This window comes from Durio zibethinus, chromosome 6 (genome assembly GCF_047325235.1).
Source record: "Durio zibethinus cultivar Kanyao isolate XHJ-2024 chromosome 6, ASM4732523v1, whole genome shotgun sequence".
Classification (NCBI taxonomy): Eukaryota; Viridiplantae; Streptophyta; class Magnoliopsida; order Malvales; family Malvaceae; genus Durio; species Durio zibethinus.
This window is the reverse complement of record NC_143167.1, coordinates 29,991,185-30,006,947: the sequence shown is the minus strand read 5'-3', so window position 1 is coordinate 30,006,947 and position 15,763 is coordinate 29,991,185. Positions and strand designations below refer to the sequence as shown.

The window sequence follows — 15,763 nt, the reverse complement described above, 5'->3', positions numbered from 1 at the left end:
CCCCAGCGGAGTCGCCAAGCTGTCATAACGTCTAGATCCGGGGATCTATCGCTAGACATTGACTTTCAGGGAGTCGCCACCAATCTTTTTTTTTATCTAGGTGCGATTGGCCACCTATAGAATCTGTCCTTTTAGGGAACACCTAAGTTTAAGGGCCCCAAAAAGAATAGGTTCGGGTCTACAAACCAGAACAGGGTTCGGGAGTTCGGTTACGTGTGAGGAAGGTTATAGCACCCTCACAACGCCCATCAAAAGATGGTACCAGCTGAAATTTATGTTATCCAAAAGCCTTAAAATTTTACCAAGTAATTAATTATTGGAAACTTTTCTCAATTGACTCTAATACTTTTAGCAGAAAATTGAGAAAATTCCCTCACCTCAAGAGTATGCAAGAAAAACTACTGTTTCACTTACAGAGGCTCCGTCGTCGGATTATTTAAAGAAAAAAACAAAATCAAAATTAAGATAGAAAGGAAGGAAAGAATGATTTTTTTTTTAGGGAAAATTGATACTTTCAACTTTTCCCCAAAAATATTTTTTGAAAATTTATTTCTAAGGAAAATTGATACTTTCAACTTTTCCCCAAAAATATTTTTTTTTTGAAATTTTGATTTTCAAGGAAAATTGATACTTTCAACTTTTCCCCAAAAATACTTTTTTTTTGGAAATTTATTTTTCTTTTAAGGAAAATTGATACTTTCAACTTTTCCCTAAAAATATTTTTTTTTGGAAATTTATTTCTAAGGAAAATTGATACTTTCAATTTTTCCCTAAAAATATTTTTTGGAAATTTATTCTTAAGGAAAATTGATACTTTCAACTTTTCCCTAAAAATATTTTTTTTTGAAATTTTTTCTGAGGAAAATTGATACTTTCAACTTTTCCCTAAAAATATTTTATTTTGGAAATTTATTTCTAAGGAAAATTGATACTTTCAACTTTTCCCTAAAAATATTTTATTTTGGAAATTTATTTTTCTTTTAAGGAAAATTGATACTTTCAACTTTTCCCCAAAAATATTTTTTGGAAATTTATTTCTAAGAAAAATTGATACTTTCAACTTTTCCCTAAAAATATATTTTTTTAGAATTTTTTTATTTTTATTTAAAGAAAATAAAATAATAAAAAATAAATAAAAAGAATATTACATAAACCTAATCTAATAAATAAAAAATAAAATAAACAAATAAACAAAGAAATAAAAAAAATTCAAAAAAAAAAAAAAAACCTGGAGCGGCTCGGCTCGGAGGGGGGTTGGCACGCGCGGGTCAGAAAGCGGGTCGACGCCCGGGTCGGGTCGGGTTCGGCAAAACGCGCGGATCCTCTGGGTTACTTAAGGCCAAAACGACGTCGTTTTGGGAGGGTATAAAAGGCACCTTCCTCCGTTTTTCAGCAGAACGCTCTTCCCCCTCTCTCTCTCTTCTTCCTTTTTCTCTCCCTTCTCTCTAGAAACTGAAGAACACCGGTGTCGGATTCTGGGAAAGTCGCCGGAATCTGGAAATTTCGCCGGAATTTGGCCGAAAGTCGGCCGGTTTCTGGGAATATTCGTCGGTTTCTGGGATTCCTCGCCGGAAACTGGGCGGGTGGCCGGAAACTTCAAAATTGGCCGGAATTGTCGCCGGAAAATTCAAACTTGGCCGGAAAAATTAACCGGAATCTGGAATTTCTAGAAATTCCCAGAAAAAAAAAATTCGAAAAATTCCCAAAAAATTCCCGATGATTCCTAGAACCCTCCTAAACCTTTCCTTAGCCTTCTACACTCTTCTATTCGCCTTTTCCCCTCAAATCAGTAGCTCAGGCTCACTGTTTTCTGTGTTTTTCTCTGTTCCAGGGGGATCCCTTTTATAGGGGTTGATCAGGAGTTCCTGATCAATCCCAATTCCTCCTTGGACGGGAATTCAGTCTTTGAATCCAACTGGACTCTTCTGATTGAATTCCCCTCCAGAGTGGGATTCTTCAACTTTGAATCTTAGCCATCCAGAATTAAAATCAAAATAAATAAATAAAAATACTAGATAATCAAAAGATATGATAGTATAAAAATAAAAAAATAATATCAGATAATTCAGAAAAAAAAAATCAGATAAAATTAACAGATAATAAAAAAAATAACATAAGATAAACCCAAAAATATATTACAAAAAAAAAAAAAATAATAATAATAATAAATATATAACTATATACATACAATACATATAAATCTAATCTAAATAAAAATAAATACACAAAGATATACATAATAATAATAATAATAAAATACATAAAATACAAAAGAAGAAAAAAAAAAGAAAAAAAAATACAGGATTGAAATGGGCCTTACCCCTTTGGGCCAGGCCCAATTGATCTGGGCCCGGACCCAATTGGGTGTCTACAAATACTATATTTAAAATTTTTGAAATTTATATATTATATTAAATATTTCACTAATAGACATTAATCTTAAAAAAAGATAAGGATGTTAAATTAGACACTGCTCAGAGCAGCGGGTAGGGCACTTGGATTGGGCCATAATCATTTCACTTTTACTCAAGGAGGTTAGCGTCCAAACTAATCTATTAAATTTAGACTTCTCATCATCTCAAGGATTTGGTGTTGGAATCTTTTGTCACAACACAAAATGGAGTAAAAAGATCGAATATGGGTTGCCAACCCACTTGAATGGGATCTATAACGTAGCTTCCCCTCTCTGTACCAATTAAAACCTCAGGCACCCACATACACTTCCAGAACAAATACAAAATTTTTAGACCAAATCTTGAGTTAATGTATTCTATATAATTAAATCCTATCCTTCTTCTTTTTATGCATTTTGTGGTGCACCCTCTAATTAATCATCATTTTCTTTCCACTATGTATACATATACATACATACATATATATATATATATATATAATTCATAGGCATCCGAATCAGTTTCCAATTGTTATTAAGAGCTAACTCTCCATGGATTATTTCTCAAACCCTCGAGTCAATTTTCCCAATGGTCTAACGAAATTGAAAACGAACATACATGTGCAGGTTAATGTAAAGTAATAAGATTGACTTTGGGACATCGAGAATCTCTTGAAGGGAAATGACTTACGAAATGTAGATTAGGCACTGCTGCATACGTTTCTTTATTCTTGTCACTCAGATTTCTGTCATAACGTGTAGAGGCATGAAGCACTGGATTCTTTAGTGACTACTCTCCTTTTTCTCACCACCCTGCTGTGACATTGCTATCAGAACCTGATTAAAGCTTCTTCCACTCTGTTCTGCTTGTGGCTTTATAAAACTATTCGTTATTTCTTTTTAGTTCTAACAATACAATTGTAGGCCATTTGATTTTGGTTTTCTGTTTAAATGAACATGTCACACATGCATCCACGGGAGAACCTTAGTAAAATTCTTAGATATATACGGACGCAACGTGCCGCTGCCTGGAAACTATAGGCAAATAATAGCATTTTCACCTCTATTATTATTCTTATTCTGAAGCACCACGTGATACAGGTGCATGGAGGAAGAATATTTCTTCATTATCCTTCATCAGCATCAACAAATGAAAGAATTTCTGTGCCTTAAATATACCAAAATGTAATGGGCCTCAAGACCCATTTCTTGGAGCTGAAAAGAGGTGCAGTAGCAGACTCCTCGTATCTGAATTTGGCCCATAAGAACAACCTTGAAGCCTCGCGATAACTAAAGGTTTATGGTGCAACTCGTGGAAATTTGGATCCCTGACTCAGCCCACAATCTTAGATCCAACTTAACACTACAAAACTCGATTATCTTATATTATCAAATGCAAGTGAAATTGAAATTATTTCTATGGGCTAAAAAAATAAGCCACATAGACTACCCCACCTGTCATTACCATGACGCGCCATGTGTGGTCAGTTCTCGTGCTTCTCCAGTACAGACTTTTCCAATTTCTGAAGTTTCAGAAAATTCCAATTGCGAAAGCAGAGTAATCAAAAATAGTAATTTGAAATGAGCTCCATGGCTTCACGCTTTATCCATTCCAGACTCTCACTCTCTAAACTCTAGTAAGTTTATATTCTTTTTTTCTGCTTCTTTGATCCGCATGTGTTCTGTTACGATTATATTTTTCAACTAGACATTCCAATTCGATCATTTATGAAATGTCTTTTATGTTTGTTAGTATAATCTTTCCTATAATTTTTTTTTCTTGGGTTTGCCATCTTTTGGAATCTGAATTCCTCTAATGGGGCTAAAATATAAGCAAATATCTTGTTTTGTGGAAATGAAAGGTTGATTTTATTCTTTATTATTGCCATATATGGATTTGTGACCTTCTCCTTTGTAATAAAACAGTGGAATGGGTGGGTTCAAGAATGGAAGATTTCTTTAAACAGAGTCTAACAAGGCTGATGAGCCTTTTAAAGTTGAAGAAGCACAGAATGTAGATGTACCTCCTCCTCACTCTAACAAGGTGTGTGTTAGACTATTGTCAATTTAGTAATGTTGGATTGTATCATTTTTATGCCTTCAATTCAACTTATTTATTGTTTGTTTCAGCTGCTTGTGTTGGGTGGGAATGAAATGGGGAATTAGAGTCTAAAGAGAATTATGAACTAAAAATATCCATTAAGCATAGTCTAAAAAAAAAAAACCAATCGATTGATTTGATTCGTTTCAATTCATTGATTTAATCCAGTCCGGTAGAAATATCAGAAAAAAGATGGGAGTGCCTTTTTCGCAAACATGAATAGATATATATGGTATATGTTTATCGTATTATATTATTTATTTTTAACAGCCCCCTCACAAAAAAATTTCTTTTGTTGGCTCCCATATCTGCAGGGAAGCTTTGAATCGTGGTCTGGTTGTTGCCAGCCTCGGCAGGTATTTCAATTTTCTTAAAGTTCTTGCTACAAATGACTGTTTTCCCGAATTCCTTTATACAGTTTATTTCAAGTTAAGCAATATTTCTCATGTGGGTCTGGTTTAGTAACGAAGCATGAACTGACTGTGTTTACTACCATGTGGTCTGCAATAAAGTAAAGAACATAAGAAACTTCTGATTGTTAGACTGCAATCTGTTCAGAATTAGATGTTCAAATATCATGGGAAGTGTCCAGTCTGTTAACAGTAGAGACATCTAACTATGTATTATTTTGCCTCAAATAAGCATCCGATTTCAGTTGTTATTCACAAATTTATATTGTAAAGGTTGATTATTCAGTTTTCCCTCTGATATGCTTCCTGTTCTCTTTACAAATAATCTCCCATCATTCTGCAGATGCTTTGTAGTATGGTGTTCAATTTTTAAAACCAAGGGCATATCCTACGTTATCGGTTTGTGAATATGCCTAATATTTTTATGTTGTGCTCTATCCCCTTTCCCTTTTAACTAATTATTTGTATTTATTCAACTCCTTAACTTGGTTTCTTCTTTCTATTAGGTCTGGCGGGTCATCTTTACATGACTCTTTGGTTAAAACTGTGACATAGCATCGAGGTTTCTTTTCTTTATTTGCTTGTCATGATCTTATCGGTGGCATGTTGTAATGTGTCTAACATGTTTTTGTCATTCCGGGAAACCTTCTTTCATCTGATTCATGGAAGGAAGCTCTGAAAGGAGTGACATCTGTTGTATGTAGTCCTTTAACTCTGCTGCTAAATTACCAACCAAAAATCAAATCTCAGCTAAATTTACACAGACAGCCATTCACAATTTAAATGTGACATTCATTTTAAAATTTCCTGGTTTACTTAAGATTTAATTTGAAGCTTATTTTCTTCTTTAATTGTATATTTTTCCTGCTAATTAATTTTAATTTTCTAGATTTCTTGTGTTGGTGGTTTTGGATCTAATTCTTATATGTATAAGATTAATGGGACTGCAAACATCAATGCAATCAGAGCTGCCGAAGAGAAAGATATAAATAATTGATGTGTCATTTATCGATTAGGGGAAGCTGGTGTACTGATGGAAAAATATCTTCATTTTCTTGGAATTCTCCCCTTTCCAAAAGAAGAAAGAAAAGGAAAAGGGATAAGAAATGGCAAAAACTTCAAAGTCTATCAGCATTTTTATTTTCCTCTTGTCCTTTACCACTAGTAACATTAAATATGGACTTTTTCCTTATTTCCTTTTGGATTGACCCTTTAAGGCTGTGCTTGATTGAGTGGAAAAGTGGAAGGGTGGGTAGGGGAGAATGGAAAAGTGGAAGGAAAATAAATCTTGAGTGTGCTTGGTAGGAAAAAAAAGTGAGAGGAAAGAAAGTAGGAAAGATTGCCATTTTCTACTCTTATATACAAATACTAATCATTCCAAATTGGAAAGAAAAGAGGAGAGAAAATGAAAAGGTGTGGGTAATATTGCATATTTACAAGATTGTCCGTCATTTTAAAATTTTTCTTTTTTATCTTAATTTTAAAAAGGCTAGAATGGTAAAAGTATATATTTTTACTTTTTTTCTTTTCATTTTTAATACTACCAAGCAATGGATGGAAAGAAAACTACATTTTCTTTTAATATTTCCATCTTTTCAACCAAGCACACCAATGAAAAGAAAAAAAAAATCTTTTTTTCCATCTTTTCACTTTTCTTGTGTTCCAATTTTCTATCTTTTCATTTTTCCATCCACCATACCAAGCAATGCCTAAATGTGCTTGCAGGTGTGAAAAGATATGTTTATATCTCTGCTGCTGACTTTGGCTTGGTAAACTATTTATTGCAGGGATATTATGAGGGGAAGGTACTTTTCTCTTTGCCATTGGTTCCTTGATTTCCGTTTATTCAGATGTCTTTGCTGGACTATTTGTTGTTGTCTGTGTTTGTGCTTAACATTCTACACAAGTTATTATTGCTGTTGGTCAGCATGTACATTTGAACTATTGATTTTGGTGTGTAGGTGGAATAATGGCTCTATAAGTTTTATGCTTATTATCTGCTCTCTCTCATGGAAAATTCTCTTTTTCTTGTCTTGTTTGGTGCAGAGAGTTACTGACCAAATTTCCTTAGGGAGGTGATTTTTCTTATTGGCTGAAATTTGTGCAATGTTCTGCACCTAGCATTTACATTGCTTCTTATTCGCTCGCTTATTGCTAATGGTTAGCTCTAGTAATTTTAGTTTGGATGGTAGTCTTGCTAGTAACATGAAATTATCACTATCTTTTATCGGACCAGCAGATACTAAAAAATTAGTTATGGTTCTTTACATCACTAAAGGATTTCACTTTTTCTATTTCAGGAGTGATTTTGAGGCCTGGCTTCATTTGTGGGACTCGCAGTGTTGGAAGAGTGAAGTTAACTCTAGGTGTTGTTGGTTCGCCAATGGAAATGGTAAATACCTGTTTTCGAACCTTTTTCTTTTTGTTTTTTCTTGGGTATGTAGTTTCCTGACCAAATTGGAAATTTTGAAGCAAAATGCATGCGTCCAATGATCCATTCTAGTGGGAGTTGGTGATAGTAGTCAGCATTTGATGCGCTTGACAGCATTCAATATGTGAAGAAGAAAAATTATAACATCACAAATTAAATGAGAAGAAACTTGCACAATGGAGGAAATGGTTCTGTTCCTAGCTGAACTGTGTTCATGGAACCTTGTCTCATAAGTCATTGACTAAGCTTCTTCATTCTCTGCAGGTTCTCCAACATGCAAAACCATTGAACCAGTTACCACTTGTTGGCCCACTGTTCACTCCTCCTGTTAATGTTACTTCCGTCGCCAAGGTTGCAGTGAGAGCGGCAACTGATCCTGTTTTCCCCCCAGGCATCGTAGACTTCTATGGAATACAACGTTTTAGCTAGCAAATGTCAAGATAGATTAGTTGAACTTGAATTTTTGCGTTGTTTCCTATTGTTCAAAAGTATAGAGCTGTCAATATCAAGCGGGTAAAGGTGCATCTGGCTGATTGTAAGTTCTTATAATGGTTGCTGTTGGAGTTGTGATAAGACAGTGAACTGAATAAGGTCATTAGTTCAGTCTGACGCAATAAAAATTTCCAAGAATGCTTGAGACATTTTGTTCTGCCTCTTGGAATGGTCAGCCATTAGTAGTAGTAAATTAGTGGGCTTGGGCCCATTGCCGTTGTAGTGTCTAGTGTCAACTCCCACATGACGACCCAAGATTAAAAAGAGCGAGCCACGTGACATGAGTCGGCCCTGTAAAATGCTTCATTAACATAAGAAGCAGTTTTCCATATAGCGGAAGCAGCGAAAGAAGAAGAAAGAGTAAGTTTGGGAAAGAGCAAAGGGAAATAGAAAATGAATCATAACCCACAATCCAGCGATGGGAAGCATGATGACGACTCTGCTCTCTCCGATTTCCTCGGCTCTCTCATGGATTATACTCCCACTGTAACTTTCTATTTTTCCCTTTTTATCATCATTCTTTTTTCTTCAAAAAAAAAATAATAATAAAGAAACCCTAAGGCGTGAATTTCTCTAATAATTATATACTAAACCCACGTTTCTAACAAGTTTTGAACCTTCATTGTGAATGACTTGTGGCAGATACCCGACGAATTGGTCGAACATTACTTGGCCAAGAGTGGTTTTCAATGTCCCGATGTTCGATTGTAGGTATTTCTCCCTTTTTTGTTTAATTTTCCGTCAAATTTCTTTTTATCCTCTGTTTAGCTGCCCGGACGGAAAATTGAAGAAAATAAATTCAATTCTTTGAATATTTACTTAACCTTTACTGCTTTGGTTGGTTTAAGATAATAAAGTCTGAAATTTTATTTTACTTTACACGAATAGCTCTGCCTAGGGTTGCTTATCTTTCTTTTAGTTGGTTCTAGGGTTCCGAATTTTGGAAAATTTAGTCTTTGAAATTAATTATTGTTTCTCCAAGTGGCACGTAACAGAATTTAATTATTATCTACTTTATGACGAAAATGAGGCATATATATTCTATACATGCTATTAATTTCCTATATTCCACAATGAAAAAAAAAAAAAAAAACAGCTTTGTCTTTTATATGATAGGTTGTTTATTTCTGAATTCTTTTGCTTGCCTTGCTATGTCGAAAAAGAGGGGTGGGGAGTTGGGCTGGAGATTTCATTATGGTTGAACATGTTTGACTTTTATTGTGCATTTACAGAATAAGGCTTGTAGCTGTTGCCACACAGAAGTTCGTTGCGGAGGTTGCAAGTGATGCACTTCAGTATGATACCAAAAACTTTTAACTTTTCTCCCTCTGTGTGTGTGTGTGTATGTTTTTCAAGAACGAATAAAATTATGTTACAGTAATTTCAAAACTGTATAAGTTATAATGATTTCTTAGAAGATGTGAAATACCTAGGACTCTAAGGAGAAGTACTAAGTTTTAATTTTCTTAATTTATGTTCATTTATCTATCAGTTATTTCTTTAGGTGCAAGGGAAATATTAAAAAAATGGGTAAACTTTTAAGTAGTTTCAGTTTGGATTTGCTCAAGTTTAAGTTAGTAAGGTTGCTTGTTTACTCCTAATGTAGGCATTGCAAGGCAAGGCAGGCTGCAGTCGTCAAGGACAAAAGGGACAAGCAGCAAAAGGTGATCTATCTATGTTTGTTTTTAAAGTTTCCTGATCCCTTTCGGCATGTCTGACCCTCCTTTTGGATCAGGATAAACGCCTAATCTTGACAATGGATGATCTCTCAAAGTCATTGCGTGAGGTAGGCATTGAAATTTCTATATTGCCCCTCTTTCTGAAAGCCAAGTGCAGGAAATTCTAGTATGTTTTATAGCATCATGTTTTAGTGTCTATCACCAAATAGCTCATTGAAGGGAAATTCATTTCTCATTACTATTAATTCTGGTTACTAATGTATTCTGCATTTCTTATGAGAAATCAACATGCTGAGAAAGAATGCTATTACGAGCAATTGATCACTGATGTTTTGTTTTTGCATTGAAGCTTCTTTGAAGTAGTTAAGATTTGAAATATTTTTGGTTAGCGTCTCTATTCAGCACTCAGGCTGTAGCTACTATGGACAAAGGTTGTCACATGTAGCTTAGGACAGGGTATGTAGACAATATGCATGCAAATGGTCGTTCTCAGTGAGGCATTTTTGTGTCACATGAATGGTTTTTTGATTGATTTAATCCTATTGGAGTTAATCCAACTATTTATCTAGGAAATAAATTTACTTTTTATCTGTGGATGCACTGACATAGACTGTGCAAATATGATCCCTGTTTAACCTCTATAAGAGCTGATTGTTTTAATTCATTAGGAAGAGAGGTTTAAGCAGAAGCAAGGCATATATTTGTTTTACAACAAAACATTGTCAAAATTTTGATGAGAAATGCATGTTTTAGCTGCTTAGGCATATGCAGAATATTCTGCGATCTAAATGGGTTCATTTCCTAGAGAATTACAAGAATATGTCCAGTCAATTTTTATTTGTTGAAGCCTTTTGCTGACTTGTTTAAATGTTTAAAGATTGGTCATGCCTTTTGCTTATGTTTTCATTGACTAAGAGTATGAATTTTTCTCATCATTTTTCAATTTTGTATCTAGAAATAATTGCTTTGTGGTGTTTGAATGAGCAGTATGGAGTGAACGTGAAGCACCAGGAGTATTTTGCTGATAGCCCGTCAACTGGAATGGATCCTGCTTCTAGAGATGAGTAGCTGCAGTTGGATTGGACCATGTTAGTACTTGTTAGATTGTATTAGTTGATCTACATGTGTATCTTTGTCATGTTTCTGTTAATGCTACTATAGCATGCTGCTCAGTTTTTTTCCGCTTAATATCTGTTCAGTGTTGGATTTTGAAGATGATTATTATTATGTAGCTGAGTATTAGTTATTTTGTCCAAAATATGATCATGACAAGCAAGAAGCCATGCTTGAGTTTTGGCTAAATGCTCAAAATTAGGATCAAACGTTTAAGTGGTTGTTCAATTTAGGATCACAAATTTTAATTCGTATAAATAAAGATCAAACGTTATCTATTTGTAACAATGTAAGATTTATTTTAATGATAAAAGGAATGTGTATCTTACATGTTGTTGAATTATCCATGTGTAAAAGTTATTACAGACAAAATATGACGGAAAATAGGATGTGGAATTAATTTATCGACGTGTATCGACAACTTCAGCTTATTATGGTTGTTTTTTAAGTTTATTTTATTTTTGTGATTTTTTTTTTTATCGTTTTTATCTGTGAGATAATATTAGCTGAGGGTTTTCTTTTCGTTTTTTTCGTTTTCATCATAAATTGAGAAATTTTTTTTGTTGAAATAACATCTAAACACTATCTTTTTCAAATATTAGTTCATCGAGCAATGTAAATTTAAGGTTTGTATAAATTTTGGATTTTTCTTATGCTTTGATTTTCTCTGAATTTGTTTTTCAAAATATTAAAATTATAGAGTTTTTAAAGAAGAGTTCTATGTATAAGTTAATTTTAGCTAGTTACCTTATAGAATAGGACTTTAAAAGAGAGCTTATTTTTTTTATTGTAATATGAAGGTAATTAGGTATATTTCATAGACGAATAGCAATCATGGTAGAATATAGCTTTTGATGAATTGTTTGTAAATATATTTGATTTTTGTTTGTTTATATTCATTTATTAAATTTAACAAACGATCTTAAACATTATTTGTACATTCGTTTTTTAAATGAATTGAACATGAACAATTATCTGTTCGTTCATTTATGTTCACAAACAAGCTCATTTAAGTTTGTTTAGGCTCGTTTCAAATTTGACTTAACTAAAAAATTATGAAATAATCGTTATTATTTTGAAAAGTATGTTTGTAAATAAATGCAAGTCAGTTGTAAGTTTTTGCTAATAAAAAAATTAGTTTATATATGACGTTTGCATGAAAAACATTTTCAATAATTTCTTATAAAAAGTTGAATGGGGTTATTTAAGGTGTTTTTGGTTAAAAACATCTTAAATAATTTCTTTCCATTTTTTTGAAGATTATTCAAGGCATTTTCGTTTAGAAATCACATTGAATGATCCCTTACAAAAAATTTAATAGTATTATTCAATGCATTTTTAACCAAAAATACTTTGAAAGAGATTATTTTAGGTGTTTTTAGCAAAAAAAGTCTTGAATAATCCTTTATAAAAAATTAAATGAGGTTATTAAAGATGTTTTTTGACAAAAAGTACCTTGAATAATCCTCTAAAAAATGAGGGGATTATTCAAGGTATTTTCTAACAAAAAATGTCTTGAATAATAAAAAAAAAGAGGTAATTTTTCAAAACATTTTTGACCAAAAGCATTAATAATACTTTCATAAAAATTAGAGTGGATTATTTAAGACGTTTTTTACCATAAACGTCTTGAATAATCCTTTCTTTTCTTTTGGAATTATTCAATGGATTTTTGGTCAGAAAACACCTTGCATAATCTCTTAAAAATTTTTGAATGGAGTTGTTGAAGACGTTTCTAGCTAAAAATACTTTTAATAATCCTCTTTAATTTTTTTTAAGATTATTCATGACATTTTTGCCCAAAACAACCTTTAATAAAAATTGAAGGGGATTATTTAAGACGTTTTTTTTTTATAAAAAACGCCTTCAATAACCCCCAAAAATACCTTGAATAATCATCTCATAAAAATTGAAGAGGATTATTTAAGATGTTTTTGGTTAAAAATACCTTAAATAACCCCATTCAATTTTTGTAAGGGATTATTGAATGCATTTTTCATGTGAAACACTATATACAGACCAAATTTTTTCATGCCAAACGCTATATACAAATCAAATTTTTTACCAGTAAAAACTTACAACTGACTTATATTCATTTTCAGACATATTTTTCAAAATGATAACGGTTATTTCATAATTTTTTAATCAAATCAAATTTAAAACGAGCTTAAATAAGCTTGTTGGTGAACGTAAATGAACGAACAGACAATTATTAGTATTTGGTTCGTTTAATAAATGAACATACAAATGATGTTCAAGATCATTTGTTAAGCTTAATAAACAAACAAAAATTAAATATGTGCACAAATGGTTCATTGAAAGCTCTATTCGCTTACACTCTTATGCTCTGGGTTTGGAAATTTTTAGTTTTTTTTAGTTTGGGTTAAATGCAAATTTTTTTTCTTAAAATCTTTTCATTTCTTTTTTTTAAGAATCATAATAAAAGAATCGAAAAAAAAACATGATTTTACCTAATTAGTTGTTTTTTATTTTTTTTATGTGTTATAACAATACATTAGATGTATTTTTTTTATCATTAAAATATAATTTTTATTATTATAAATCGATAATATTTAATTTTTATTTATACAAATTAAAATATTTAATTTTAAATTAAATAACCACTTAAATATTTAATTTTGATTTGAGCATTTAACCATCAATCTTTTTTTCTACTCTTATTGATCAGCTAAATAGATACAATTTACATTTCATTTGGAATTTCCTCGGGTTAAAATTTTCCACGCATGGATGTTTCGGCCAAATTACTGACACTGTTGCCATAAATGTTGCTGTCACAATTTACAATTAAATTGAAAGAGACCATGGCCATGGCCCTTAATTTCTTATACTTATCCCAAAAACTTACTTTTCAGTTTCAATTACTTGTTCAATTCAGTAAGTCAAAGTTACAATCCGGATCAGACGTCTAGTTGTCTGAGCATCCATCAATTTGATTGGAAAAAAAAGGTAAAATGTCAGATACAAGTTGATTAGAGAAGACCATTTAAAAAAAAAAAAAAACACTGATAAGGAATAAAATGAAAGAAAAAGGAGAAAATTCGAGGAAAACATGAGAGCTAAAATTAAAAATTGAAGTCCAATCTATTAAGCATTTTCTTCAAGTTTTCAATTTGAAAGTAATTTTTTACGAGGTACTCTCTCCTTCTCGTAAATAATGTCTTAATTTAACTTTTACGAGTCAATTTTTTAACCTGGATTTTATTTTATTTTAAATAAATTATTATATTACTAATTAAAATATGAGACAATATTTTTTTAAAATCTTGAAAAATGAAGTTTTTTAAATCTAATTTTATAAAAAAAATTAATTTAATAAAATATTTAAAGTACTAATGATTTGATTGTAAAAAAAATTCAGTCAGACATAACTCATGGACGAGGTAACAAAAATTAAAGTAATACTTCCTATAATGTTGTAATAAAGTGAGGCCAAGACATAAAGTTTGATGATTGAGACTTTGGGCCAGTGAGTAGGTGAGACAGTTGATTGCATATTCATTTAAATTGTCCTTGTGCATGACATTTTAGCATAGATCACTAAGATTTTTCCTTGAAAAGATGTTACGGTTGAAAATTTAATCCGTAAATAAATTTTGATTCGATTAAATTTCATAAGATTAAAATTTTTTTTTAAATTGAGCTTTGAATAGAATAAAATTAGATATTATTAAAAAAAAATTAAGTTCGAATGAATTTAAGTTTTAAGTAAATTTGATCTGATATTATATAAAAAATTAATTTTTAATATATATTTATATTTTAAAAATAATATTTTATTAATTTTGAGTCAAATTGAGTTAAATACGATTTATATAAATATTAAATCAAGTCGAATTTGAATATAAAAAAATAAAAAAAATTTTAAATCGAATTTAAATTCAAATTTTATGATTATAAAATTAAATCAAATTCAAAACGAACAAAAATTTATCTCGATCCGTATCAACCTTAATAACAATGAATGCTGATAAGCCTTTTTTTTCTTCTTTCAAGAATGAATGAAACATGTCAGACTTTTAACAGGCAATTGCTCCTAAATTTTTGCTGTTTTATTTACTGCAAGTCAAAGTTTATATCCTACAAAAATAATACAATTTTTTTTAAATTACTGTAAAACCAGAATAGATAGAACAAAATTTATAACTGCCAAAGTAATTTAGATGCAAATGATGTAATGCTTTGATAAACAATTGACAATTTTTCCGTAATAATCACTCGTTTTGTTTGAACACACGTTTTGTTTAATTTGCTCAAAATTCAACAAGATTAAGAACAAAGGCAAAGCCGCAATTATAAAGACTTGGTTTTATTTTCTTAAAGCAACCAGTAAAATTGGAAGCTGTACATTTCTTGACCCTCTGCCACCGCTTATTATTATTATTATTTTAGAATATTGGAACGTAAATTGGACGTAAAAGATGTTATGATTTGATTTTAGCAGCAAATATCAAGTTCCGTTCACTTGGTATTTTAATTGAAGACATTTACCAGTTCAATGGAGAGTGGATTTGTAAGTTTCATCGTTCATTGAGAGAAGGAAATTTTTTTCAAATACTTGGAAAAACTGGGATGTGATATAAATATGAATGTTGAAATTTTATGATCCTCTCTTATTGGAGTAATTAATGTATGGGTGGAGAGTGTGGTTCTTTAAGAATTTAAAAATATGGAGTAATTTATTTTCTGCTTTTTATCATAACCAAAAAATTTTGAAGGTAAACCATTGCAAACAAGCAAGAAAATTAGACCATGCGACTGATACTGTATTTCTGGTTTTGGCCTAATTATCATCAGACAAGAGTTTCTTTACTTTTTTTTTTTTAACTGAAATTTATTTCCATTGGCTTTTGATTGGGTCAAGGTAAACGCTGTTAACATAAGACAATGTGAACTAATGTGTCCTTTTTTTTTTGCTTTTACATGAAGTAATTAAGTCTAAGCTAATTTTAAGACAAAGGGAGAAATCAACATCTTTTGGCAATATTTAATTAACCATGTGTCTAGTGATAATCGAGAAAGATTAAATGAAAAATGTGAAATTAACTATGTAAATAAATAAATATATATATATATATATATATATTTACTTCTTCCAGCTAGGATTTTTATTTCATACTACTT

The 15,763-nt window shown here is 31.3% G+C and overlaps 2 protein-coding genes across 9 annotated transcripts; both read left to right on the top strand.

Annotated features, from left to right (window-relative positions):
* The first annotated feature begins 2,947 nt into the window (after positions 1-2,947).
* Positions 2,948-7,737, top strand: LOC111284916 (uncharacterized). Of its 7 annotated transcripts, XM_089762694.1 has the most exons (10): positions 3,528-4,029; positions 4,319-4,436; positions 4,808-4,849; positions 5,247-5,302; positions 5,410-5,466; positions 5,545-5,599; positions 6,629-6,708; positions 6,950-6,978; positions 7,204-7,295; positions 7,599-7,737. In XM_089762694.1, exons 6-10 carry the CDS (start codon positions 5,566-5,568, stop codon positions 7,664-7,666), a joined length of 303 nt encoding a protein of 100 aa, XP_089618820.1. In that variant the 5' UTR covers positions 3,528-4,029; positions 4,319-4,436; positions 4,808-4,849; positions 5,247-5,302; positions 5,410-5,466; positions 5,545-5,565; the 3' UTR covers positions 7,667-7,737. The 7 variants fall into 7 exon arrangements, 6 of the variants coding, with proteins under 6 accessions (XP_089618819.1, XP_089618817.1, XP_089618818.1 ...); XM_089762695.1 differs by lacking the exon at positions 5,247-5,302; XM_089762691.1 differs by having other exon boundaries at positions 3,522-4,029; positions 5,410-6,708.
* Positions 7,590-10,896, top strand: LOC111284918 (transcription initiation factor TFIID subunit 10). Of its 2 annotated transcripts, none has more exons than XM_022874019.2 (6): positions 7,590-8,312; positions 8,469-8,537; positions 9,059-9,121; positions 9,433-9,490; positions 9,562-9,612; positions 10,493-10,896. In XM_022874019.2, the coding sequence occupies exons 1-6, from the start codon at positions 8,245-8,247 to the stop codon at positions 10,571-10,573; spliced, it is 390 nt and encodes a 129-aa protein (XP_022729754.2). In that variant the 5' UTR covers positions 7,590-8,244; the 3' UTR covers positions 10,574-10,896. The 2 variants fall into 2 exon arrangements, with proteins under 2 accessions (XP_022729754.2, XP_022729753.2); XM_022874018.2 differs by having other exon boundaries at positions 8,033-8,312; positions 8,469-8,533.
* The last annotated feature ends 4,867 nt before the right edge of the window (positions 10,897-15,763 follow it).

Excerpts from the sequence above, each read along its gene's own strand:
- LOC111284916 (XM_089762692.1), top strand. The coding sequence starts at position 6,454 with ATGGATGGAAAGAAAACTACATTTTCTTTTAATATTTCCATCTTTTCA. Across the intron at positions 6,979-7,203 it reads GACCAAATTTCCTTAGGGAG|GAGTGATTTTGAGGCCTGGC; the intron begins GTGATTTTTCTT and ends TTTCTATTTCAG. Across the intron at positions 7,296-7,598 it reads TTGGTTCGCCAATGGAAATG|GTTCTCCAACATGCAAAACC; the intron begins GTAAATACCTGT and ends CATTCTCTGCAG.
- LOC111284918 (XM_022874018.2), top strand. The coding sequence starts at position 8,220 with ATGAATCATAACCCACAATCCAGCGATGGGAAGCATGATGACGACTCT. Across the intron at positions 9,491-9,561 it reads AAAGGGACAAGCAGCAAAAG|GATAAACGCCTAATCTTGAC; the intron begins GTGATCTATCTA and ends CTTTTGGATCAG. Across the intron at positions 9,613-10,492 it reads TCTCAAAGTCATTGCGTGAG|TATGGAGTGAACGTGAAGCA; the intron begins GTAGGCATTGAA and ends TTGAATGAGCAG.